We start from the raw sequence: 23,554 nt of genomic DNA, 5'->3' as shown, positions 1-23,554 counted from the left end.
GTCTGACCGCCGTCAATAATGCAAACATGACTATTCCGCATGCTCCACATCCTAGCTGACCCTGCGCTTGACCTGCCAGAGAAACCCAATTCACTGCAACTGCCTTTCAAGGCGAGTGGCGCACTGATTGGGTCTGTCTCTGCATGGATCTGACCCCCCTTCTCCGTCAGCGGCGGTTACCGAAGACTTGCTCACCGAGTTCTGTGGAATAGCGGTACCCGTTCATGGTCTTGTGACATGGCCTCTCTCTCAAGCGGCCGTAGTGCCAACGCCACTGGCGCAGGCGCTGCACAATTGCACCAGCGCCGACTAGAAGGTTCACTCAGGGCACGCCAATGTCTCGCAGCGGGTAGACAGGCGATGTCTGCATCGTTAGCACCAACTGCGGTACGTTCCCGCCCAGGTGTTATCGATTGCTCATGTCGCTCTTCTTGCATGTGAAAGTCCCGGAGCTCAGCAGGACATAATAGCTAGTAGGTCATCTACACCATGACGCCTCAATCATCTGAACACCTCCCACACAACTCCGCACACAGCAGCTCACGGGGCAACCAGTCCACACACCATCTCCCGGTTCGTCAAAGGTCATCCTTTAGAACATTCCGGGGTGTCTTATCGTCGTTATCGTGTCTGTGGGGGAGGGGGTTCAAGCATACCCCTCAACCTCTCTTTGTATTCTCCCCGCCCAGCGCTGTTACCGCCCAAATTGCCATCTGACCTCAGCCGCCTGATACCGTCTTTTGCCTTGAAAGCCCTCGCTCCATATCGACATTCAAGGAACATCGCTTCCGCCATACCCCTCACTCATCTGTATAGTCCCGCCGGACAACTGCACGGCCCAGACCGATGCCGAGTAGGTTCCGCGGCCAAAGCAAATACAATGCTAATCGACAACTGACTCGATATACTTTGCCCGTGCGAATGAAAGCGTATCGATGGCGATGCGAAACCACGCCATGATCGAACACCGTCACATACGTCTCATCAGTCTAGAAGGTCTGGCCATGTGCGCTTCTGCGCCGTGCGGGTAGATCTGCGCATCCCAGCGCTGCCCTCCCAAATCTGGTCAGCCGACTGCGAACCGATAGGACAATGCGACCAGATGACTTGCTGCCCCATCTTCGCAAGTTCCACACTACACAACAGGGCACCAGTCCCTGCATCACTGACCCCGCTAGACATGCCATTCCTGTTTGAGTTGTCAACAATGGGGGTGCTGCAGGATCTTGTTTCATGGTGGACATGGTTCTCGCAAAAGCAGTTTGTTGGCGTCCCTTTGATTACCACACGTTGTGAGATGATGTCATGCAGGCGCCAGGTTCGCCCTGCATGGGTATTGCATTTGAATGCCGCCGAAAATAGACGGCGAGGCGACCTGTCAGCAGAAGCAGGCTGCAGGCACGTACGCAGTGCGTGGTAAGACGTCGTGTCGAATTGGCCAACAATCTCAGCGTACACGATGTAAGCAAGGGCATTGGAGAGCCGGCTGCTGAAATGACGCAATATACGTGCCCGCTGGCAGATACCAAGACTTGAATACGTACTCGTGAGATCAGAATGTCGATAATGTCATTGTAGGTCTGGACACCGGAAGCTACCGGATCACGTTACCTGGTCCATCTCACGTGGTTCTGTGGACTGAGCGTCGCGCCTTCGCGTACTCCCGCATTCCCGTCGCGACTGCTCCATCAGGTGTGTCTTGGTCTCTGGGGTGCGGGTAGTCTCTAAAAACCAACATGTCTTGGAGATGTTCTAGGTTTTCTTTTTGATCGACAGGTAAGTCATCGGGATAGCGCAGTCTTTACAGATGGACTATCTTAACAATCTCGATCACAGTGAAGGAGTGGTGATGCCAATGCAGGACATTCCAATGCGATTGAGCAACCTAATATAACATTTCTGTACAGGTAAGTTTTCGGAACACTAGATGTTTCTAACAGTACCTAGACCCTAAAAAGCGATACCTAATGGTTGCAAGTATATAACGCTTATTTGTAGGATAGAGAATCAAAGTCAATCTCCTCTTTGCGACGTCTAAAGCGCAACATATTCCTAGGATCAAGGCACGTCTGGTCCCCAGTCTAAACAAACGGCTCCAAGTTTGATCCCGGTAGAAGCTCCCAGTCGTACTTTGTTAGAATGTGGCAAAGCGCAATCTTTACCTCAAGAGCAGCAAAGAAACGTCCAGGGCATGCGTGAATTCCGTGGCCAAAGGTGAGGTTTTCGGGGCTAGTAGTGACAAAGAGCGCTTTTGTAGAGTTACTACCATCTTCGCGCATGCGAAGGTATCGATAAATGTCGAACTTGTCTGGATTTGGGTAAACCTCTGGATCAAGCATTGCGTGTGCATCCACCGCAAGACGATCGCCCTTGTTGATAGTAAGACCGTCCGAGAGAACAATCTTCTTCTCTGCAATCCTTCTCATGGCGACTAGTTTGCAACAGTTAGTAAACTGTGCATTAATGTTCTACGAAGATTGAAGATCAAAGATCACTTACGCATTTGTAACGGCTTCATTCGCTGTGTTTCCTGGAGCGCACTATCCATGAGCCTCAGATTAGCGATTGAGGCTTTGGAAAACCCCTCAGCGCCGAGAACTGATACAATCTCCGCCCTCAAATCGTCGATAAGATGCGGCTCGTTTCCAAGACGCATAATAACCTGACTAAGCAAGTCAGAGGTCGTGTGGATGGCGGCGACTGTAAGGAGCATTTGGTATGCAGCAGGGTCATACGCAGCTCCTTGGCTCTCTTCCTGAAGCCACTCCAACGTGTCTTCGAAGACCGGAACTGGCGTACCCATTTTTCTGGCTTCAGCCTTCATCAGCTCCCTCTCCTCCAGAATCGGTCTAAGGATAGCGCGGATGCCATCGAGCTGGCGAATGACTAGTTTGGCATCTTTTGAAACCCATGGGATCATGAAGTGCAAGTACCTAGGCCATGCAAGAAAACTTTTCGTGGATTCGACAGCAGTGACGACGTATTCTTTTGATAACCTGATCCAGTTTTCATTGCGGCAAAGTTTTTCTCCAAGGAATATCTTTGATGACAGGCGGGACACAACGCTAAGTATATCGTTCGTGATGTTAGTCTTTTTCTACTCTAGCAAACTGTTAGTCTGCGTGAAACGTATGTAATTTCACCCATACCTGAAGAATCGCCAAAGACAACATCGAGGGCGAAAGAGGTTTCATCAGAAAGTGGCTTCGATGTAAAATCTGCGGTATAGTTAGTGCTGCGCTTTACTCAGTACAGTCTCCACGAACTCAATTGTTTAGTGAGTTGCTTCTCGATTACTTTCTGTACAAGATCTCTCTTATCGCCAAGAGTAGCAAAAGGCTCGAAGCCAGTTAGATAGCCGTGAAAATCCCACCCCTGGAGTAAGCATGACATTGTTCACAAAGCAGGTCTGTGTACCTTACTTGTGCAAAAGTTGTGCTAAAGTGTAAAGACTTTTCATTACGAATCGTTTGAGCGTACGAAGGCGGGAGCACAAGCATTTCTCCAACATTGGTGATTAGTCTGTAAGGCTGCTTGCCGTATCGCTTCCTGGCATTTTCTACGACCTCAAGCCCGTGTGTTATGAATTCAACTTGACGAGAAAACGCTGTGTGGAAGCGGTCTGGGGGATTTGCAAGAGGAATCTTGGATTTGTTAGAGGTGATGATGGCGAGCGAAATCAGAGCTACAACAGCAAGTGATATTGTAGTAATGATTGGCATCGACATCGTGGTCATATCCAAGGATGGCGATTCCAATATAGGAACAAATGAGGGCTTGGGGTTCGTCATAACGGCGAATAGAGGTGTTGATCAAAACGTTGATGAAAGTGCTCCCTAGATAGCAAGAGTCTGGCGCTTCTTATAGTCAAGAACCCGCAGGGATTTAGCTCGGTGATACAAGAGAGAATCTTTTGCGTCACCATGCAGTTGACCCTGTAGCGTAGATTGCCAAGTGTAAAACCTTTTGCTGTTTTCGAATGTACCCGGGAGATCATGGATTGCCCAAGCAAGTCTTGACAGGGTATATCAGAAACACAGACGCAGCCAAGGCTCAGTACCGCATGTCGTGAATGACGACTACGCAGAACGGAATGGCAATCTCTCAACGAGACATGGTAGTCGATATCTGAAGAAGAAATCTTGTCCTCGATCCACTACATCAAAACAAAACATTCATGTCTGCCATCGTGTGTTTCCTTGTCATGTACTTTGGTTTCGGTGCAAAATAGACACCGTAACAGCTGCTCTAGCGTCCACATGTACTTTCAAGGAGTATAATCATATGATTGTCACACATACGTACCTCTGGGAATCCGTCCGGAGCGTTGGAAGCTATCCTAGAACCCAAGCAATCGTACGGTGCGTCCCGCAATGTTAAGTGTCCGAGATCGTCTCTTACAGGGCCTGATATGGTACGAGCGAATCATTTTGGCACACGGATTGAAGTTTGTTCAATAGTCATTGCCCTGTACACATCGTCAGATTTGCGTGTCTAGTCCATCCATGTCTGTGCACTGATCTATAAATCCCTTGGACGATGAATAATCGAACAGGTAATGCACCGAAGCTAACGTCTAACTGCGCAACATGGGTCTTTGGACCCACCCGTTTTTCTCCAAGCTGGAACGGATTCCCAGATTCTTGAAGTGGCTATTCTGACCTCGCCTTCACACTCGGATTATGCTTGATGGATTCTCCGTTGATTTTCACTCAACGACACGAGCCTTGACTTGTGAACGTTAATTTTTACTGGTTCTCTAGAATAGTTCGTGTTCGTTATGATCCTCTGCTTCTTTCCTGAGTTATTTTCCTGGCGAGTGTGTGTTCGTTCCTTGTCCAACACTTTCGACGAGATCGGTGTCTTGAACTGCTTGACACTGCATTCATCACGGACCGCCATACGCTCGATTGTAGCCTTCTCTCGAACACAGTCGACCATATCATTCCAGAGCTGACTGCGTGAATTGAGATGAAGCGCGCACAACTGAGTCCTGAGCCAGAATCACACCCCTCGCAGCCCTTATGACCGCCCTGCTCAATATGAGGCGCGAATCGGGGTCCCAGTCGCCTTGAGATGAACTTGGCGCTACAGTGCCCGTACGCGATGTAAGTCATCCCACGGATGTGGGACAACTGGAAAGATGGTGCTGTATAGGACTACGCAAAGCCTATTATGGCGAGAATCACTAGTGCATTACTATTCAGAAGCTTGCGCAGCTTTTGCACTATCTTAACCTCGTTGGTGTCTTGCTTGTACGGCCGCTTTTGGTAACTCTAGGTAGGGGAGACGCAGCCAGAAGACCAGCGTTGACACCATTTGTTGTAACAACAACAAAACGACGCTTTCTCGGATTTCAACTAGCCATGTGGATGGAAGGCCTCCCGCTTGTTCTTATCGTGTGTATCGTGACTTCTTGGTGCAGTCGCAGCGTCGCATTGCTGCTTCTTAAGCCCCCGTTGCGCAGCCAGCTCTGCGCGCTTTCTTCGCTTCGTGACGTTCATCAGCGGCTTGTTGTCGAGCCACCTCTAAGTATAATTAGGGAAGCCCTGCAGTTGAGACGCACTAGGCTAGAATAGGAGAAAATGTCATCTATGCTAGTTGCAGGTCTTTAACGGACGCCGCTTTACATAACGTTAGGTAAACATGTTATGTTAGTCAAGCGCCCTGCCGAGAACAGCATAGGCATGAAAACCACTCATGCTCTAGCAGCCACTGGCGCGATCCTCTTCCTTACGGCCCGAAACACAGCTGAGCCTCAGTCCGCCCTCAACACTGACACCACCCTCTGTCTCCATCCAAGCATTACAGCCCTCCTGCAAGTCACCTTGCACAAAATTGTAGCGAAAAATGACTTTGGATCTTTCCCTCTCCTTGACCATACCCTTCATTACGCAGATACAAGAGCATACGTAACAAGACTGCACTCTGCAACTTTTCGATAGATTTTCGACGACTACTCAATACCCGTGTTCTTCAAGTTAGTAACAGTGGCAAACATCAAATCCTTAATCCCACCCAACCCTCTCTCATTCAACCACTGCAACACAAAGACCTTGTACCCATGTGCACCCTCCCAGTCCACGCTCACACCACCCTGCTTCTTAAGCAATGCCAGGCTCTTCTCACCAACAGGTCCAGTGTGATACTTGTTGATCATTCCCTCGCCCACCTTGTCAATTTCCCGCCTCTCCATCGCACGCCACGCCGCAGCAGATAGCGACGTCAAGCACGGATTGAATGACAAGGTAAACGCACCCGCAATAGCATAGTTTCGGTCCACAGTTTTGAGGTAGTTGTCGAGTGTGGAGCGAAGTCCGTCACGGCAGTACAAGCCCTTTGACTTGTCCTTTTGCGCAACAAGGCCGCGAGATACCCATACGAGGTTATACAAGTCGCGCAGACACTGGTTGAACGTATCGGTAACTTCTGGTGGGTAATATACTTTGACTGGCTTGGGATGCGCGTCAAAGGCTGACTTGTACGCCCCGATGATGCCGCATATGCGGGACAGAGTCGTCGCGGACGTGTCTTGGGCGAGCAGGTAGACGAGATGCATAGGCGGTAAATGGATCGGGATGACGTGTGGGTTCGAGGAGGCGCTGAGGTGTTCGTAGAAGGAAAGGATGGAAGATGTGAGGTCGATGCCAGAACCTGGTGGGACGGACAGAAGAGCCGAGGTGAACAAGTCCCTCACATGCTCCATCATGTCTTCCAATACTTCCTGGCCCGCTTCTCGTATGTCTTCGGAACCCGTGGAAGTCATGTTGATCTGATTCATCAGTAGGGCTGTATAGAAGTCGACTAGCGTGGTGTATGCTGAGATTCCCTGGGTTGCTAGGGCAGATTCAATATGTTTGAAATAGGATCTATAGTCGGCATTGAAGTCATAAACCTGGAGGTAGGAGACAAGCCCCAACACAGTAGCACGGTCTTGCTGTCCGTTCCATACCGGCAGATATTTGAGGAGAAAGGCTCGTGCTGGGCGATGTAGTTTCTTCGTGAATCGAGCGTACCTCAGTAGCCCATCGAGGATCTCAGATAGGTGTTGAGCGTTCCCAGTGCCTTGTCGGTATTCATCGAATTGTTCTTCTAGACATGCTGCGAGCCACGTTCGCAGTCGAGCGGTGTTGATCGGCGATGGCTTGAGGGCGATGTATTTCTGTAGTAGTGGGTCCGTGAGGACCGCTACCAGCTGACCTGGTGGCTCGATCCTGTCGAGCTTTTCGACGAAATCGTCCACACCATCAATACCCTCGAGGGTTACCGAGTTCTGTCATACAACGTCAATGCTTTCATAGTGAAAAGAGCACGTTTTCACGTACCTCTGTCGCATGATAGGTATGCACGTCTGGAATCATCGATTCTTTTCTACCTTTGAGTCTCCTTCGCAGCACCTTGAACCCGTGCTGCCTATCCGCGTTGGAGTCATCTTCCGCCACACTAGCCTCTTGAATTGCGAGAATTCTGGCTTGCCATTCGGAATCCGGTCGCTGTTAAGTTAGCCCGCGTTCAGCAGTGTGACGGTGCATTGCGGGGAAATGGTGTGGAGGATCTAAGGTAACACCTATGGTGACACGAGGGACGGGTACTCACCGGAGCGAACGACTTTCGGCTCGTAGATGTGCTGCCCAGAATGATATCTGGATAGTAATCCTTGTAAACACGGAGAAGACCTTGGAGCGCTGGTTCATTGCCGAGGCCGCGAGATAGCTCGAGCCTACAGTAGCGTTAGTCGTCGCTGTCAAAATTCTCTTCCTGCTAGTGGTGTCATGCATACAGTTGCTGTATCCGGAATGGCTTTACGTGCTTTCTACGAGTGATGAGGGAGAGTAGATGGCACACGGAAGTCCTTCTAAATTAGCACGGATCAGTGTAGTATCTGCTTGGAGCGACACACCTTATGCTGATCATATCAAGCATGCCAAACAGCACGCCGTACAAGCGAGACAGCACTGTCGAGCTTTCGATAATCTCGTGTATGATAATGAGCCACTTTACAAGGCTGTCTTGTGTACCTGGCGATGGTTTGCCCTTGCCCTGCCCAAGAGCACCAATGATGGTGATGACAACATCGCTTGGAACCTTTTGAGATGGATACAGGTTCTTGATCAAGGTCGTGATGGTTGTTTGGTCTAGTGATGTCTTCACCGACGCGAGCTGAACAATGTCTCGGAGAGCATCCTGGTCAAGACCATTCTCTGAGGCGTAACGGCAGATGACATCGACTATACTAGATACCTTGATTGTCCGTTGTTTTGCAGTCGTTCTAGATGCTGCAGGCCTGTGTAAGCACTGTTCCTGAATGGAATTCATAGCCGCATAGCGACACTTACCTTGATGCAGTAGGTTTAGCGTCTCATGCAGCGTCGGCTGCTCTTCTGCAGAGTCCATCAATAGCGGGCCTGGAGCGAAGTCGATGTGAAGTTACAGGTGACGGATAGCATTACATTGTCAGTGCAACATGCATATGCTAAGACAGTGGTCAGCCTGCTGTATGCGCCTTTGGTGATTACGTGGGCGCGTTGTCGCGATGGTTGTTGACACCCTACTCGCGCCTTCCCACTTCCGATCAAGCGAGCAAGCCCCACTAACCACCGCCGCGCAACTCACGCGTCTTTCACCCACATTTCTTCCATCATCATCATGGACTCAAACCTCCAGCTGGTGTATTGCAGATCTGGTGTTCATCGCTAGTATTCTAGTCTGGGCACACAGCAGCGCGGAAGCCGGTCTAGCTATCCGTAGCTTGTTCACGCTACTTGTGCTTGATTCAATCAATCATGCAGATATCACCCGCATGTCCGAGCCATCACTGGAGCATGCATCGCAGTTGTCGCCCGCTGCCACATCAGAACCGACCTTTTGTGTTACACGAGAAGCATTGGGTGCAATGGAAGCGGCTCGCGCGGCTCCTACTGGTCAAAAAAGAATGGTCGCCTTGCAGGTCAACGATCGACCCAAGCACGCCTTCTGCAACCTTGACGCGAATCGTACTGCCCCCGCATGCTATACTCCCCTTGACCTGTGGTCTACGTGCAACAGATGTTGAACTACGTTGTCGACCCGGTTGATGGCGCTCGCTCCATGTTGAGTGGAATGGCTTCCCTTGGATCTTTGTCATTCTTTATCAGGCCGGCCAATTGGCCTCTAGAATCGCCCTTCGTCCTCTCCAGGTCATTAAACTCACAGCACTACTGTTGCTGGATCCTGGGCCGACGTTCAGATGTGGCGTCTTCTATTCTCAGCACACACGATTCCGCTACTACCCGACGCAACCGTCGCCATGCAATCATACGTCTGTTGTGCTCGTTACTGATATACACCAACACGCCTCGGCAACGCTTCTGTCGTTCCGTTCAAGGCTACGAACTCGATAACGTAATCCAATCAGCAAGATTCGCACTTATCATGGTTGAGGATGCACTGCTCTATCTACACGCGGAGACAGCATGTCCGAGGTCTTGTACTACATTCTTCATCTTCTTTCTGGTACACCCCACTGTTACTGCCAATAGTGCTGATATCCACCATCAGAAGCTTGTCCTTAGTTAGACAGGGTGTTTGCATCGTCAGGCACAATCAGCAAGGTTGCAGACCACTTGGCGATCGATGACCACACAACATTGCCACTTCATCAGAGGGCTTCTGATATGGCTACATGCAACCTTGGATAGCTGCTTTGTTGTACCCCTGGGTTTTACGTCCTGAGCGTTCAAGTTCGCTATCAAGTATAGCACCCAACGCATGTTGGCTGCTCGCTTCGGACTGGTACGTCAACGGGTAAGCGTCATTGCGGTGCTTTTTCCCACTCAGGACAATATTTGATTCACCATGAGAGCTAAAGGCTGAGTAGACAAAAGTTCAGGTCTAAGCTGTCGTAGAGCATGCTTGCATAACCCGCCGTCTTCTGTCTCGCCCAGACCACCTACAACTCTCAGTATCGTCTTCTTGTCTTCAATCAGCCTGGAGACAGTCGAACAGTCATTGGCGAAAACCAGAACACATCGCTCAAAATGGCCTCATCCACCTCTTGCGCATCGAAGGCAACACAAATCTCATCTACCAACGCCGCCAGGATCGTACGCTGTCCCACGGAAACTATTGAGCGGCTGCGACACCTGAACGAAGCAGAAATCATCACACTCTTCACCCCATTTGTACCTCATTCCCCATCGACAACACTGGCGAAGGACGTAGATCCTTTCGAGCCTCTGGGCCGAGCCCTGCCACGACAAGTACGACACGTTCCATACCGCTTCGACTACGGCATGACAGAAATGCATGTCGACTTTCTGCCAGCCAGTGGAGCAGTAGTAATTGTCATCTGCGCCACTACCAACGTGATCAACCACCATGCACAGGCCTTTGAACGGCAACTGAAATTCGCACGAGACACGTCGAAGAAGATAGTACACAACAATACTATAGCCAGTATTCCAACTATCTTGCTTCTCGTTGATGATGACGCTACTGCCCAAGGATATGTTAATGCGGTGGATAGCTTCCCCGCTGTCGTTACGGTCAGCGATTATACTACTGCGGCGCTCATGAATGTGGTACGCGTTTTGTTTGGCAACTGAACGGCATCACAGCCCTGGTACCATGCCAAATCACAGCTGACATTTATACTGCGGCAACCCTGTACACGTCCGCTTCTAATTCAAGGAGCACGATTTGGGAGGGACAATCCTTTTATCTGGCGGGTATTTACCTTCAGCTTCGAAAGATACCATGACTACTGGGTGGAACATACAATCACATTCTTCTATCTTTTCGGCGCTGGTCCTTGATCACTTTACACTATGTTCGCGTTGCAATCGGCATGGTATACTGTTTCCCTATCGGATCCAATTTCGCTCATGGATATCACTTTGATAGTGCACTTCTGTCTTACTCTAATCGCGTACGTACTGGCTTATGTCCAATCCAGCATCAACTGCAAACATCGTTACACCTGCAGACTTATGGGACACCCTTACTACTATTCAGTCTCAACACAGCTTCACACCATTCCAGAGAACCTTGGACCTGGAGGCCAGAAGCATGACTCACAGGCATCTTCCAACCTCACCGTTCAAATGCTAGCCGCCCATGTGAGACGGTCACTGCATACACGCCTCGATGCTTTCAACAACGTGCTCATATTGTTAATGCGCATGCCTCCGTATAGACCTGTCAGGATGACGAGACATGGCTGCGACACATGAGGGTTAAGAAGAATGAGAAAGAACCTTATAATATAGTTATTAACATTACTATACTTCTCGTACGTCTATGATTCATGCCCTTGCTCGTCCGACGAAAAGCAGATATAACGCCTCTTTGCGCCCCGTCACTATGCACATATGCTCAACGTTTGAGAATCGATGCCCCAAGCCCATATCCCTGCCCTGCCATTCCTCCCTCAGAACAACATGTCAGCGCGTTCTCCCAACTCCCCCTGTAGCCATTGCATCCTTACAACTCCATCATGCCCCTCCCATTCCCCATAGCACCCGCGCCCAACGGCGCATTCGGCATCCCGACATCTTTCGGCGTGGAATTTGCAAGCGCGTCGCGGTTGCCAGAAAGGTAGTAAGACATGCGGTTCGCGATGATAGTCAGGTGTTCGGGGAGGTACAGCGACGCGGCGATTATGAGGAGGGAGAGGAGGAGAAAGAGTACCGAGTCTGTCGAAATTGTTAGTTTTTCAAATCTGCAAGCATGTACTAAAGGCAGGGCACGTGTGTATGTGTGTAGAGGCAGTGTGACGTTCAGAGAGAGGATAGGGGCGGTGAATCTCCGCATCCGAGAAAACAAGACAAGATGCGGTTTTGCATGCGACAACAAGTCAACGGGGCCAACGTACTGAAGATGAACTTTTCGGTCGAAGTCAACATGTATAGTGAGAATGTGACTTCGTATTGGTACCTCTTGCGCTGGAACCAGCGGAGGAGGGCGGATGGGTAAAGCATTGCGGCGAGGAGGAGCGTGAATGCGCTGGCTAAGAGGAAAGCGGCCAAGAAGACTGTAGTATCAAGCATAGACTTGGGAATCCGTAGAAGAATAATTTTTGTGCGCAGAAAAAAAGCTTGTATGAGTGTATTGCCGCTGTAGAGTCGTGTAATGATGATTTGGGCGCGCGCGCGGTGTGGATGATGCCGGGGGGAGATGAGGAGTTCAGGGACCGGTGGATTCGGAGCAGGGATTGCGATCAATTGCATTGCTCCGGACGAGAGCCTTATGACGCGCGAATCGATAACCAACGAAACACTACTCGAAGTTTCCAACAACCCACTTTGTACCAACGGACAATCCCAATGCTAATTCCATCGCGAATGGCGCAGCACCCAACTCGTCTGCAACCCTAGTTTAACCAAACTCCACGATGCGCCTCCTCTCCATCACGGCCCTCACCCGCCTCACCACCACCACCACCACACGTCTCCCCAGCACCACCATCCCCATTCAACGCGCCTACCTCTCCACCACCACCACTCTCCTCAACGGCAAATCCCTACCCCCACGCACGCCCCTCCTCGACACCGACCTCATCGAAAACTTCCTCAAAGGCTCAGGCCCCGGCGGCCAAAAGATCAACAAGACGTCTTCTGCTGTCCAACTCAAACACATACCCACTGGCATCGTAGTCAAATACCAGGACACCCGGTCCAGAGAGGTCAACAGGAAGATGGCGAGGAGGATACTGCAGGATAGGATTGAGGAGATGGAATTGGGCGAGGGTGCGCGGACGAGGGTCAAGGCGAGGGAGAAGAGTAAGAAGAAGGCTAGTAGTGCTAAGAAGGCGAGGAGGAAGTATAGGAAGCTTGCAGAGGGGAAAGAGGGAGAGGATGGAGAAGAGGAGGGAGTAGAGGGTGTGGGTGTGGGCGTGGGTGGTAGCGAAGAGGGGGCAGAATTGCGGGGAGAGGAAGAGCTGGTTGAAGGTGGTGAGAGGAGTAAGACGGCGGGTGGGTGACCATGTGTTCCGTTCGCGATTTGTTATACAAACCACGAAGAGCACAGCATTGTGCCAAGAGTCCAGGTCACGACGCGTGTATCGGTGTGCAAGAGGATATATACCCTCCACAGGCTATGCGCAGGGAGACGCCGAGCCATGGTAAAGATATCACAGCTCGGCTGGGCATGCAAGTTGCAGACCTTGAGGTGGTCAAAACTCGCGGCCCAGTAGTCAAAGTGACAGGCGGCCATGTGTGAATACAACACCCGTCTGGAATGGTGATTGAATGCCCTTGTCGATTGCATTCCCTTCTCTTGCTGAGCTTGGGTCTCGCTGGAGGATGATTGACGGCCGATTCCCACAGTGCAGCCTGTTTTCCAATCGAGCAAAGTAGCAATACATGGTCACAGAAACCGATTGTGGATCAGCCTGATCTGCGCCTTGCAATACTAGCATCAATGTGGCAATAGCATTGTCTGAAGGTCTACCAAAAGTATGCATCTAAACTCTACTAACATGATGAGAAAGAGCTAACCAGCCCAGAATGATGTCTAGGTGGTATTGTTACCGAAGAATTGAATGCAGCTTAAGCTTTATATTGCAACACGTCTAGAGACTTTCACTGTATCCTTCATCTGGCCAACTGGCTACGTCGTTATTGTGATTCCCCATTTGAGGTGACCCCAAGGTAGGATCGCAGACATCACATTCTCCTGTTCCTTCTCTTGCAATGCGTCTAGGGAGGTTTCCGATGCAGCGACAATTTTTTTGTCCACCGTTACATACTGTAGTCGATCCTTGTACTGGCGGTACCGGGACTCTGTGAATATCCACCTGGGATATTCTTGCATCACAGCTCTCACAATGCCTTATCACTTTCTGTTTCTTCCAACTCATATTTGGTGCGAGTTGAGGTGGATGGTGTCTCACAGGCCAAGGCAAATGCACTATAAAGGATTCAGTTTGTATGTAGCTTATCAGTTGACGACATTCCGAACCTAAACAGAGCACTTCGATAGAAGTCGCCTTGTGCAATCTTCGGTAGATCTCAATTAGAAGGGTTCGGGTTCGTGAAGCCGCACGATTTTATACTTGTAGCCTCCCCTGATACACATGAGAAGCCCCGCACCGGTGAGCTGGAACAGATTGAAGGAGCCACAACACACTCTTTATTGGACACTCTCGATGACATATCCGACCAGCTGCTTTGTTAGAATATGTTGCACAAGGCGTTCTCTTCACATGGGATATGTTGAGAAAAATCATATCTTAGCAAATTAAATTTCTCTTCAGACAGAGAGACGTGCATTATAAATTCATCGACATATACATGAGGAGCTCTTCCACCAATGTCAGAACGCCATTAACACCAGATATTCTTATCCCGAGTTCCCCCGAATTTCCATTCACGCACCAATAGCCTGCGGGTTCCAGAACACTTGTGCCGGATCAACCTTTTGCTTCAACGCGGCCAACCTGCTGTACACCGCATCGCCGTAGTACAATTTATGCGCAGTCGCTGCATCGTAACTCGGGTCTACATAGTTCAAGTACGCGCCAAAGCTCGTCTGTGGCTGCGCATTGATAATAGCACTGTTGATGCCGTTGATAAAGTTCATCGACGCGCCTCCGTAACCGTAGTTCTGTAGCACCCACAGACTATCGCGGTCGACGTAAGCCGCGAAATCAGTGTTTTTGCTGTTAATGGCTGATCCGGGACCGCCGTACAGGTTGATGATGATGTAGTATTCTGTCGAGCCGGCTGTCTTGAGGTAATCGTACAGAGCGTTGAGGGCGTTTGATGTCAGGCCGCTAGATTCAGGGACTGTGACTGACTTGGCGAAGAAGTCTTCGTGCTCGTCGTAGCCGGTGAGGGGTTCTTTGATACTGGTTTTGCCAGACACTTTGACCATGTAGTCATACCAGGCCATGGACTCGACGGTTGCTTCGGCGGTAGGTAGGGTGCGGAGCAACTCAGGTCTAACCTTGGTGTTGAATTCCGAGACCGATCCGAAAAAGGCGCCAGACAGGCTGTAGGAGCCGTAGTTGTCGAGGTAGATGCCGAAGGAGACGCGGTTGTCGACGACGGAAGCATTCTTCGCGACATCCTGGATGTGCATGAAGGTGTTGGTCCAGACGCTCTTAGAGTCTTGGATTCCAGTGAAGGCGAACTGGAAGTATGTGATGCTCGCGGGCGCGGCGCGTGTCTGGAGGTAGAACTTTGTCACGACGCCAAAGGACTCGGCTGCGCCCTTGATAGCCCAGAAGATGTCGGGGGATTGTGTTGAAGAGGCTTTGATGAGGGTTCCGTTGGCGAGAACGATGTCGGCTCCAATGACCTGGTCCATGGCCAGTCCCCAGTTGCGCGATGTATGGCCATAACCTCCGTGTGTGTAGTGGCCTCCAATACCAACACCAGGGCAGGTACCCTGGGCTACAGCAGCATTGCCTTGGGTGTAGATGCCGTCACCGAGGTTGCCGAGACGAACTCCTCCGCCAACTGTGGCAACGCCAGAGCTCTTGTCAAGCTCGATAGTCTGGAAAGACTGGAGGTTGATCTGCATAGCGCCATCCTTACCACCAGAGCTAAAGCTTGCATAAGAGTGTCCACCTGACTTGGCCTGGATCTTGAGACCGGCTTGGGCACCGCATACAACTGCATCCTGAACGTGCTGGTTGGTGGTTGGAAGAACAATGACAGCTGGCTTGAAGGGAACGCGCAGGTTGTAAGGCTCTGAAAGCTCAGAGTACTCGGCATCTGAGGTCATCTTGTAAGGAACATTCTTTCCATTCAAGCATTGGAGAGCAGATCCAGATGCTGTTGATGATGGGGTTGTTGAGGAAGTCTTGCTAGCGCTGCTCTTGGTTGTGCTGGATCCTGAGCCGGTGTTACTGCCGCAGTTTCCAAAGCCAGATTGGCAACCGCTTCCACACTGTCAGAGTCAGTATACGTTCAGTTGTGGTGTGCGTATCGAATACTCACGTATGCGGATGTTGAACCACACCATCCGTTCGCACTACAGCAGTTGCCTTCGGCGAAACCCAGACATGTGTAGCCATTGGCGCCACCACATGTTGCATCTGGTGATACTTTCTTGGTGGGCGCGGAGGAAGGAGCTGGAGCAACCTTTGTCGAAGAGGGCTTGACCGTTACTGAAGTTGCTTTTGATGTAGTAGTGCCAGTACATGTGCCAAATGCTGAGTTACAGTTGGCACCGCAGTGATCGACCGAGCTTCCGCACCATCCGTACTGCGAACAGCAGTTTCCGAACGAAGAACCCTTGCAAGTGAAGCCTTTTGTTCCTCCGCAGCTTCCATCAGTCGATACAGCTCTCTTGTTGAGCGGTGCAGCTGGTGAGGCGGAGGCCAGGCCGATGGACAGCAGACCGGCTGTGAGGGAAACGAGAAACTTCATGGTGAGTGTATAGAGTGAGATGTCACTTCCGTCTCAAGTTGACCAGGGGAGGTGGTCGTAGATAGGCAACGACCGGATGTAATAGCGCCTGCTGACTGAACGGCAGGAACGATCAAAGACTTGCCAAGGTAGGTAGATAAATGTCGTACACAGGGAAGATTATCTTCTTAAGACCACGACCAATACGAGACATTTGCCTCCCTGACTGCATCCATCACTCCCGTACCTGCATCAGCCGCACGTCCTACACATAAATACTCCCTCGATCCACTCAACACGAACGAAAACTCATCTGCCCTAGATCCACCCGGGATTCGGGGCAGGACACCCTGTGTCGATCCCCTGCTGGTGGGCCACTTTGGTCCTAACACGAGCTTACCATGCAAAGACCGGTAACCCTTGCGCTCGCGGCGAAAAGCAAATCTCCATCTCCTGCTAACGTGCCAACGATCAATTCTCGTGCGAGCACCCCGGTGCACGATAGCGTTACATGGTAAATGCGGGCGCTGATGGAAGGCCGGGTGGGGAAGTTGCAGTGGAAAACTCGACGGCGTTTTAGTGGCGTCGGAAGGGCAGCCTGAAGCTTCTTTGTTGGCACGGGGAAATGACGTCTGTGTGCCTGTCACTTTCGTATCTCGCCCATCTCCATCCCTAGCTTCTACGGCACTACTCATTAGCTGCTAATGATACGAGCGCGTTTCCGGTAATCTTACAAGTCGTGCGCTGGGTTAGGCCTTCCAGGCATGAATCTGTTGTCATTTGATGTGGAGTCCCGTAGGCCTAGAGGAGTTAGCATGGTGACCCTATCGGCTGGAAGCGATCATAACCCCTGCACGCCTATTTTTGGTACAACGCGAGATCCGAGTAAGGCAAATGCGATGAATCCGACAACCCAATGTGTTGCTGACTGCGTTGTAATGCATCCGTAGACTCCTCATGCCATTGTCCTAGACGTCCTCAGCGTGACTCTATTCGTGCTGCAGTACCTCTGCAAAGTCGTGTACGCTATATCGTTAGATTATCCTTGACAAAGTGCGGGGTCTGACACAGATGTGGCTTGCCCAGGTGTCATTGAGATTGATCTCGCTGTGAGAACGTAGCTCGGAACGCCGACTGGCATTATTCTAGCAGCTGAAAGCACCCAAACTACTCACATGAAGTACTCAGTCAACAATGTCAGGCAGTAGTCTGGTGTAGTACAGCGCTCATCCGGACATACAAACCAGACTAGGAATGTTGGCTTCATCACAAATACACACTCGACCACCCTCTCTCTCATCTAAGCACGCAGTATGACAACTCCCCCACGCCAGATCGAACAGCCTTCTATAGACGACACCATCATATCTGCTATCCTTAACAAAAACGATGCGGAACTCACTCGCATCCTACGCTCTAACCCTGATTGGCCTCCCAACGAACGACATCTCGCGTACCCACACGACAAGGCCGCCATATCCGGCCTCCCAGTGTTCAAAACCTTCGTAGAGCATTTCCCGCAAACCGAACATTGGGATTGCAACCATGCTGGGAATATGGTAGGCATCGCTGCAACGCAGGGTGATGTAGCATTGTTGAGGTTTTGTTTGGAGGAGCTGGGGCATGAGGCTGATGAGGGGAGGTGGATATATATCCCAGCTTTGGATGCTGTTGAGCATTTGGAAGATACCTTTACGCCTGGACATAAGAAGGAGGTGATAAGGCTACTTAAGTTACATGGTGCGACGCCGAAAGGCACATTCAAGCGTGGGGCAAGGAAAGGAAAGAAGTTGGGTTTGTTCGAGCAGGCTATGCGGTTGATCAAGCGCAGGCCATCTGGACAATCGAAAGCGCAGGAACCGCTGAACATTACAGAAAGTCGGGAATGCCTCGCCCCGTTGAAAGAGCAGTAGTGCTGCCTCTTCGAGTGTACACGTTTATCTTCAAGTCTCACGAGTTTGTCCTGGACGCGATCGTTGATGCCCATACTGGCTACCTAACCAGTACGTACACGTATCAGCCTCTACCGTCCACTTACGAATGACGTGCTCCTTCATCCACTTATACTGCTCTTTTGCAACCTCTCTCGCAGTCTTCGTCTCCATAAGCCTCTGATACTCGCTGAACCTCACCTCGATAAGCTTGACGCCGCTGGCGTTGGAACCATTCCTCCGAACTTGATCCACACCTCCATGGACGAACAGGCGACTCATGCCCACAGCTCCGGGATCGTCGAGACAATCTGCGTCCTGTACGATGCGCAAGGCAGGATATGATCCGCGAAGACCCCGGTATATGCTTCATTGATCATCTCCCTGGTAAACGAGATATGTATCCTGTCGTCACATATAAGATCGGCAAACTAGGACATGAGGAACTGGATCAACTGGTGGCGTTGGCCGCGCTATCATTAACTAGCCTGGTATTTTGCGTTGCCGATATCATGCGACGTGCCAGTCACCCAGAGCACGACGGGATCAAATCCCATCGCCCATTGGCGGTGCTCCCTCTCCTGCGGGTGGATGTAGGCTGCATTCGACACAAGTTGGTAGTTGTGTGGTGCGTCAAGGGTATGTAGATCCCTGGCTAGGCCAAAACTTCCATCACACCTAGCATCTCTCGCATCGGTGGTTTAGTGGTAAAATTAGCCGTTGCCATCCTTCACAGGACAGTTTCGGCTAGCCCCGGGTTCGATTCCCGGCCGATGCATTTTTGCTGTTGCACAGGTCGTCGTTAGTGTTGCGATTGCGGTGGTGTTGAGTAGGGAGTTTGATTTTTTTTTTTGCAAAAAATGCGCGGACGTCACGTGTGGGCGGGGCTCAGTCAATGTCAACCGCAGTTCGATTCCCAGCCGATGCATCGCCTGCTGTAGCTATTCTTATTGCGATAGTAATGGTCTGAGAATAACGATGTGGTTTTTGGGGATAGACCTTAATTATGTCAGGACTCAGCTGAGTTGGTTGGGATAGATTCTGCAGGCTGAGGCAATGCCAACTTGTATCCGAGAGGTTGCCGATGACGATGGGTGCCATGATTGGGTTTATGGCTGGGAAAAATGTTTTTGTTTTCCTAGTTTTGGTGGTACGAGAGAAGCAGTAGAAGATATCACTAAACGACTTCAAGATCACTTAAGTGGTAAAGCTATTAAAAGTAACTATTACCTACAGAAAGATCTTACCCGCCCAAAGCCAAACCAAGCGTTGGCAGGCTCAAGACAGTTGGCTACTGAGCGTTTGCCCTTCGACCTCCATCCCTCCATAGTGTACCCTGGAGGTAGATAACTCAACCTTGCCATCAGCAAGAACTTCAATATCCAGGGACCACGAATAGAGCCCAACAAAATCATCTGGCCTGCCCAAAAGCTTCATCCCTGTGACGTACTGGGCGTACTGCCCCCAATTATCCGGGTTCGTCGCGTACTCACTAACAGCGGGGACGAAAGTGCAGCCAAAAACGATAAGGCGGGCAGGTAGGTACTTTGGATCAATGTTGTTGTGGTCGATCTTATACAGATCCTCCTTCATTGACTTGACGAACTTGTCAGCCCCATCGTCATCCCGCCAAAGCGCCTCGGTCTTGAGTTCGATTATGGTGGTGTTGGGAGGGCCGTCTTCCGCCGTCAGGAGGAGGTCTGCTCGCTTCTGGCTGCCGTGGTAGACTTGGATCTCCCGCTGGCAGTTCCAGCCGCCTATCGCAGTAAAGTGGAGGGCGAGCTCGACCTGGGCCCAGCCCTCCCATCCGCCTTTCTGGAGGTAGATCTGCTGGATCTTGTTGGCCGGGGTAAAATTGTCTTTCGTCCATTGGCGGATCTCATTGAGTACGTTCTCGGGCATGCTGGTAAGTCTTTACTAGAGGATGATTATGAAAGCTTAAAGAGTAGGCGAGATTGACGGTTGCGCCGGAATGAAATGTCACTGCGAGGTATTGAAGTGTAGGGAGATCAGATCCAGCCATATTAGAATCGTCTCGAGATGGTCTTATGACTCTTCATAATCTTCGCAGGCCCGGATTGTCATTCTCGCGCCACTACCAAGCCATGAACCCAGCAAAGAAAAGGATATTGAAGCTGAGTTATTTTGGCTAAGCTGAGATGTCGGTGGCGTGCAATGATGAGGTCTCGATTCGTCTTGATGTTATCGTGTATCGATTCTATTGGGAGTTCACGAATTGTGGTGCGGCAAGCCAGAGTGCATAATGCGTGATCGCCAACACTCATGCATAGTACTAAGCCAATTGGCGTTGCCAGGTTTGTGAGCAGCCGCCAGCTGAGATGGTGCGGCAACCAATCGTACTTGGAGGTGCGGCTTCATCACTCGTTGTCATGCCACATGGCATCTAGATCATCTCAAGCCGCGTCATTTTTCAACAACAAGACCTTACAGAATGTGGTAGGGACCTGTGTTGAGCTTAAGCGTTATAGTAAGCTAGTGTGATGTAAGTACTAAAAGTAGCCATCTACTGCTGCATCGGTGAACGCTTCTAGGCCACGCGCATCGCGGGATGTGGTAACCTGGAAGCCCAGTCCTGACGGCACGGGCCCTAATATGCAAGTGCGGCACGGCAGACTCCGAAAATCCATCAGCTGAAGCTCCCAGCCATGTCACAGGCTGCAGTTTTGAGGACACAGCTTTCAATCTTTAAGGGTTTTGAGGCATATCATAAAGTTCCCGGACGGCACTACATGGGGATTCTGGAACACCGAGACATCTCCAGCCGCTAGCGCTTTGTATGAGGAAGAGATAGTCAAGACCAGAGAGCAAGGGAAGAGCAAAGAGAGCAAAGAGCAAATACTTGAGCTCTTGAATAGCTAGGTATAGAAAGACTGGCTTGCAGCAAGAGATAGAGACTGTCTTCAAATCCAAGAATAGAGCTCCAGCAACAAAAGGTACAAATAGGTTAACAAGGAGAGATTATCCTGTTAGATAACACTAAAGACCATCTGAATGCCATTACTTCGCATCATGAGCTTCATGCTTGTTGTATGGTTCCTCTCCAGTCAGGCCTTGTGGTCTCTGTCTGTCTGTAGTATCGTAGATGAACTTCTTGTCCCAATTGGTGCCTGAGAAGCCGCCTGTGGAGACGGTGTCCTGGGTCAAGGTGTGTTCATTCTGATTGACTGGCTCGTTGAAGAAGAATTGAGTGTTCCAGTTGTCATCCGTGACTGTCGAAGCAGTATAGGTTTTCTACCAGATTAGCGATGCAAGGTTATAGAGTAGACGAGCTAAACTCACATCGTTGAAAGTGACATCGATACGACCGCTACCTGAAGAAGCGCCATCTGATCCATGGGAAAGTTCGAAATTCAGGCCAGAACCATCATTGACGATAATGAAGCTAGATCTATTAGCAAAGTTTTTCCAGCGAAAGCCTCGAACTCACTGGATTGTGACATCTCGCTGGAAAGCATGAGAATGTTCTTTGCCCCATTGGATCTTGGTGCCGCTGAAAATGAGATTGTCAACGGTTGGAGGCTGATCAGGATCTTGGATGATATATCCACTGGGACTGGTGATACCGAACTCGCCCCAATCTGAATTGATAGTGACGACACCTTTAGTCCAATGCGGTGCTGGATTCTCCAAAATCCAGTAGAATGCGTTCTTGACATCGTTTGAGTGCTTAAGAAGATCCGGGTCAAAAGTGGCAGCCATAACCGTCCACAGAGGCGACGCTTGGAGGTTCATGACGCCAGGATTGAGAGCTGAACCCTGGGCCCATTGTTGGAAAGTTGAGTAGATGTCATCTGCTTGATAGCTAGAATTCAACTTGGCGGACAGGCTGGGATTACCACCCTGGCATGAGACTTGTTGCATGACCTCCTCGGAATATGATTTGTACTGGTCTTCCGATTTCACGGAAGCGTCGATCTTGCCAGAAGTCACGAGACCGTTGTAAGCGACGCTAAGATCTGCAGTCACTTCATTTTCGTAAGAAGATTCCGAGTTTGAGGCATAGATGGTCTGGATTCATGTCAGCTGCGCGGCCCTGCTGGTAGACGGACAACCACGTACCATTTGGAATCTACCTCCGTACGTAGCACCAACAACGATATGACTGCCAAGAACATTGAATAACGTCTTGTAAGAATTGACCACATCTTTGTTGGCAGGATCCCAAGGTTGCAGATTGAGGCCAGAGATGGCGTTGGCAAGAGTGGTCTTATCAATAGATTGTCCATAAGACTTGAACTTGACATCTGCAACAGTTTGGTTGTAGCTGAACAAAGAGTAAGATCGATTCTCCTCAAAGGATTGATCGACAGAGTAACTGATCGATGCGTCACCCGAGATGGCCATGTACTGCGCAGACAATGAAGCATCAGCCTTGAGAGCCTCTGCTGTCGAGGTTCCGTCCTTCCAAGAGTTGAGCGAAGCTGTGTGAGAGATCAATGTCAGCAAGGTCCAATTATAGTTTGAAGAGTCTTACAGGAACTGGATGCAACGTCAACAGCGACGTTCACATTGTCAGGTTTGCTCCATTTGACATCGGCCACGTCAACCACTGAAGTTGTCGGAGACGTGGGAATGATAGCGTAGGCGGTGAGGATTGCTTCGGTCAACTATGACAACTTTGTAAGTTCTTTCAACGGACATGTGCGTTTAGACTTACAGCATTGATGTCGTTGGGACCCACGGCTGTAAGATCAATGCCGTATCCAAGCCAAGACGAAGGTGGAAAGACGTCGTTCGCCACGTTATCCTTGTGAAAGTTCTTGCTTTCCTGTGAGTGAGTCATGATGGTTCAATTCTTCGATTGAAGCTTGGAGAATCGCTGAAAGTGCTGGACTTCTTAAGCCTGCTAAATTTCGATGAAAGGAAACAGAATTTTAGGATCAGACGAGGATTTATATATTCACGAGGAGAAGAGTAGAGGCCATAAAAGTCCAATGTCTCGTTGGCCCTGCTATAGGAATGTGCACTGTGCTTGTTGAGGACATCTGCCGGTCAAGGCATTCCGCACCTACATTCCAACAGCCCTTGGCCTTTGGTGCGGAGTCCAGGTCTCATACCAGCATATCAGCACACTTTGAGCCCGCCATCGATGCCCCAACTGCATCTGGCTGCATCTGGCTGCATCTGGCTGCATCTGGTCTTGGATGATCTCTCGAAAGAGGGTGTGATCTTTGCGTCCCAATCTGCAGTCCATTGATGTTCAGACAGCCATGAGAACCTCATCACTCAGCCATTGACAATCAGCTAGCCACCAGACACCTTATGAAG

At 50.3% G+C, this 23,554-nt stretch overlaps 10 protein-coding genes across 10 annotated transcripts; 3 read left to right on the top strand and 7 right to left on the bottom strand.

Moving 5' to 3' along the window:
• Positions 1-2,081: 2,081 nt before the first annotated feature.
• Positions 2,082-3,791, bottom strand: GT037_002621 (uncharacterized protein; the record flags this gene model as incomplete). The annotated part of the gene is made up of 5 exons (XM_038927668.1): positions 2,082-2,431; positions 2,500-2,898; positions 3,150-3,218; positions 3,267-3,375; positions 3,423-3,791. The coding sequence occupies 5 exons, from the start codon at positions 3,789-3,791 to the stop codon at positions 2,082-2,084; spliced, it is 1,296 nt and encodes a 431-aa protein (XP_038788946.1).
• Positions 3,792-5,956: 2,165 nt separating this feature from the next.
• GT037_002620 (mis6-domain-containing protein) lies at positions 5,957-8,403 on the bottom strand (the record flags this gene model as incomplete). The annotated part of the gene is made up of 6 exons (XM_038927667.1): positions 5,957-7,273; positions 7,326-7,493; positions 7,597-7,720; positions 7,781-7,852; positions 7,901-8,276; positions 8,337-8,403. Coding segments are annotated over 6 exons (2,124 nt in total), but the record flags the coding sequence as incomplete, so codon positions are not given.
• Positions 8,404-10,016: 1,613 nt separating this feature from the next.
• GT037_002619 (uncharacterized protein) lies at positions 10,017-10,583 on the top strand (the record flags this gene model as incomplete). Its single annotated transcript, XM_038927666.1, has 1 exon — positions 10,017-10,583. The coding sequence occupies one exon, from the start codon at positions 10,017-10,019 to the stop codon at positions 10,581-10,583; it is 567 nt and encodes a 188-aa protein (XP_038788944.1).
• Positions 10,584-11,460: 877 nt separating this feature from the next.
• Positions 11,461-11,957, bottom strand: GT037_002618 (uncharacterized protein; the record flags this gene model as incomplete). Its single annotated transcript, XM_038927665.1, has 2 exons — positions 11,461-11,672; positions 11,852-11,957. The coding sequence occupies 2 exons, from the start codon at positions 11,955-11,957 to the stop codon at positions 11,461-11,463; spliced, it is 318 nt and encodes a 105-aa protein (XP_038788943.1).
• Positions 11,958-12,370: 413 nt separating this feature from the next.
• On the top strand, positions 12,371-12,958 carry GT037_002617 (peptidyl-trna hydrolase domain containing protein; the record flags this gene model as incomplete). Its single annotated transcript, XM_038927664.1, has 1 exon — positions 12,371-12,958. One exon carries the CDS (start codon positions 12,371-12,373, stop codon positions 12,956-12,958), a length of 588 nt encoding a protein of 195 aa, XP_038788942.1.
• Positions 12,959-14,346: 1,388 nt separating this feature from the next.
• On the bottom strand, positions 14,347-16,355 carry GT037_002616 (fad-binding domain-containing protein; the record flags this gene model as incomplete). Its single annotated transcript, XM_038927663.1, has 2 exons — positions 14,347-15,873; positions 15,924-16,355. 2 exons carry the CDS (start codon positions 16,353-16,355, stop codon positions 14,347-14,349), a joined length of 1,959 nt encoding a protein of 652 aa, XP_038788941.1.
• A 1,292-nt stretch (positions 16,356-17,647) lies between these two features.
• Positions 17,648-18,247, top strand: GT037_002615 (uncharacterized protein; the record flags this gene model as incomplete). Its single annotated transcript, XM_038927662.1, has 1 exon — positions 17,648-18,247. The coding sequence occupies one exon, from the start codon at positions 17,648-17,650 to the stop codon at positions 18,245-18,247; it is 600 nt and encodes a 199-aa protein (XP_038788940.1).
• A 148-nt stretch (positions 18,248-18,395) lies between these two features.
• Positions 18,396-18,638, bottom strand: GT037_002614 (uncharacterized protein; the record flags this gene model as incomplete). Its single annotated transcript, XM_038927661.1, has 1 exon — positions 18,396-18,638. The coding sequence occupies one exon, from the start codon at positions 18,636-18,638 to the stop codon at positions 18,396-18,398; it is 243 nt and encodes an 80-aa protein (XP_038788939.1).
• Positions 18,639-19,543: 905 nt separating this feature from the next.
• Positions 19,544-20,167, bottom strand: GT037_002613 (uncharacterized protein; the record flags this gene model as incomplete). The annotated part of the gene is made up of 1 exon (XM_038927660.1): positions 19,544-20,167. The coding sequence occupies one exon, from the start codon at positions 20,165-20,167 to the stop codon at positions 19,544-19,546; it is 624 nt and encodes a 207-aa protein (XP_038788938.1).
• A 1,116-nt stretch (positions 20,168-21,283) lies between these two features.
• On the bottom strand, positions 21,284-23,069 carry GT037_002612 (uncharacterized protein; the record flags this gene model as incomplete). Its single annotated transcript, XM_038927659.1, has 6 exons — positions 21,284-21,517; positions 21,566-21,668; positions 21,714-22,294; positions 22,346-22,707; positions 22,761-22,893; positions 22,944-23,069. The coding sequence occupies 6 exons, from the start codon at positions 23,067-23,069 to the stop codon at positions 21,284-21,286; spliced, it is 1,539 nt and encodes a 512-aa protein (XP_038788937.1).
• Between the last annotated feature and the right edge of the window lie 485 nt (positions 23,070-23,554).

Source organism: Alternaria burnsii (assembly GCF_013036055.1).
Source record: "Alternaria burnsii strain CBS107.38 chromosome Unknown 746, whole genome shotgun sequence".
In the NCBI taxonomy this organism is placed as follows: domain Eukaryota; kingdom Fungi; phylum Ascomycota; class Dothideomycetes; order Pleosporales; family Pleosporaceae; genus Alternaria; species Alternaria burnsii.
This window is presented reverse-complemented; position numbering and strand designations above follow the sequence as displayed.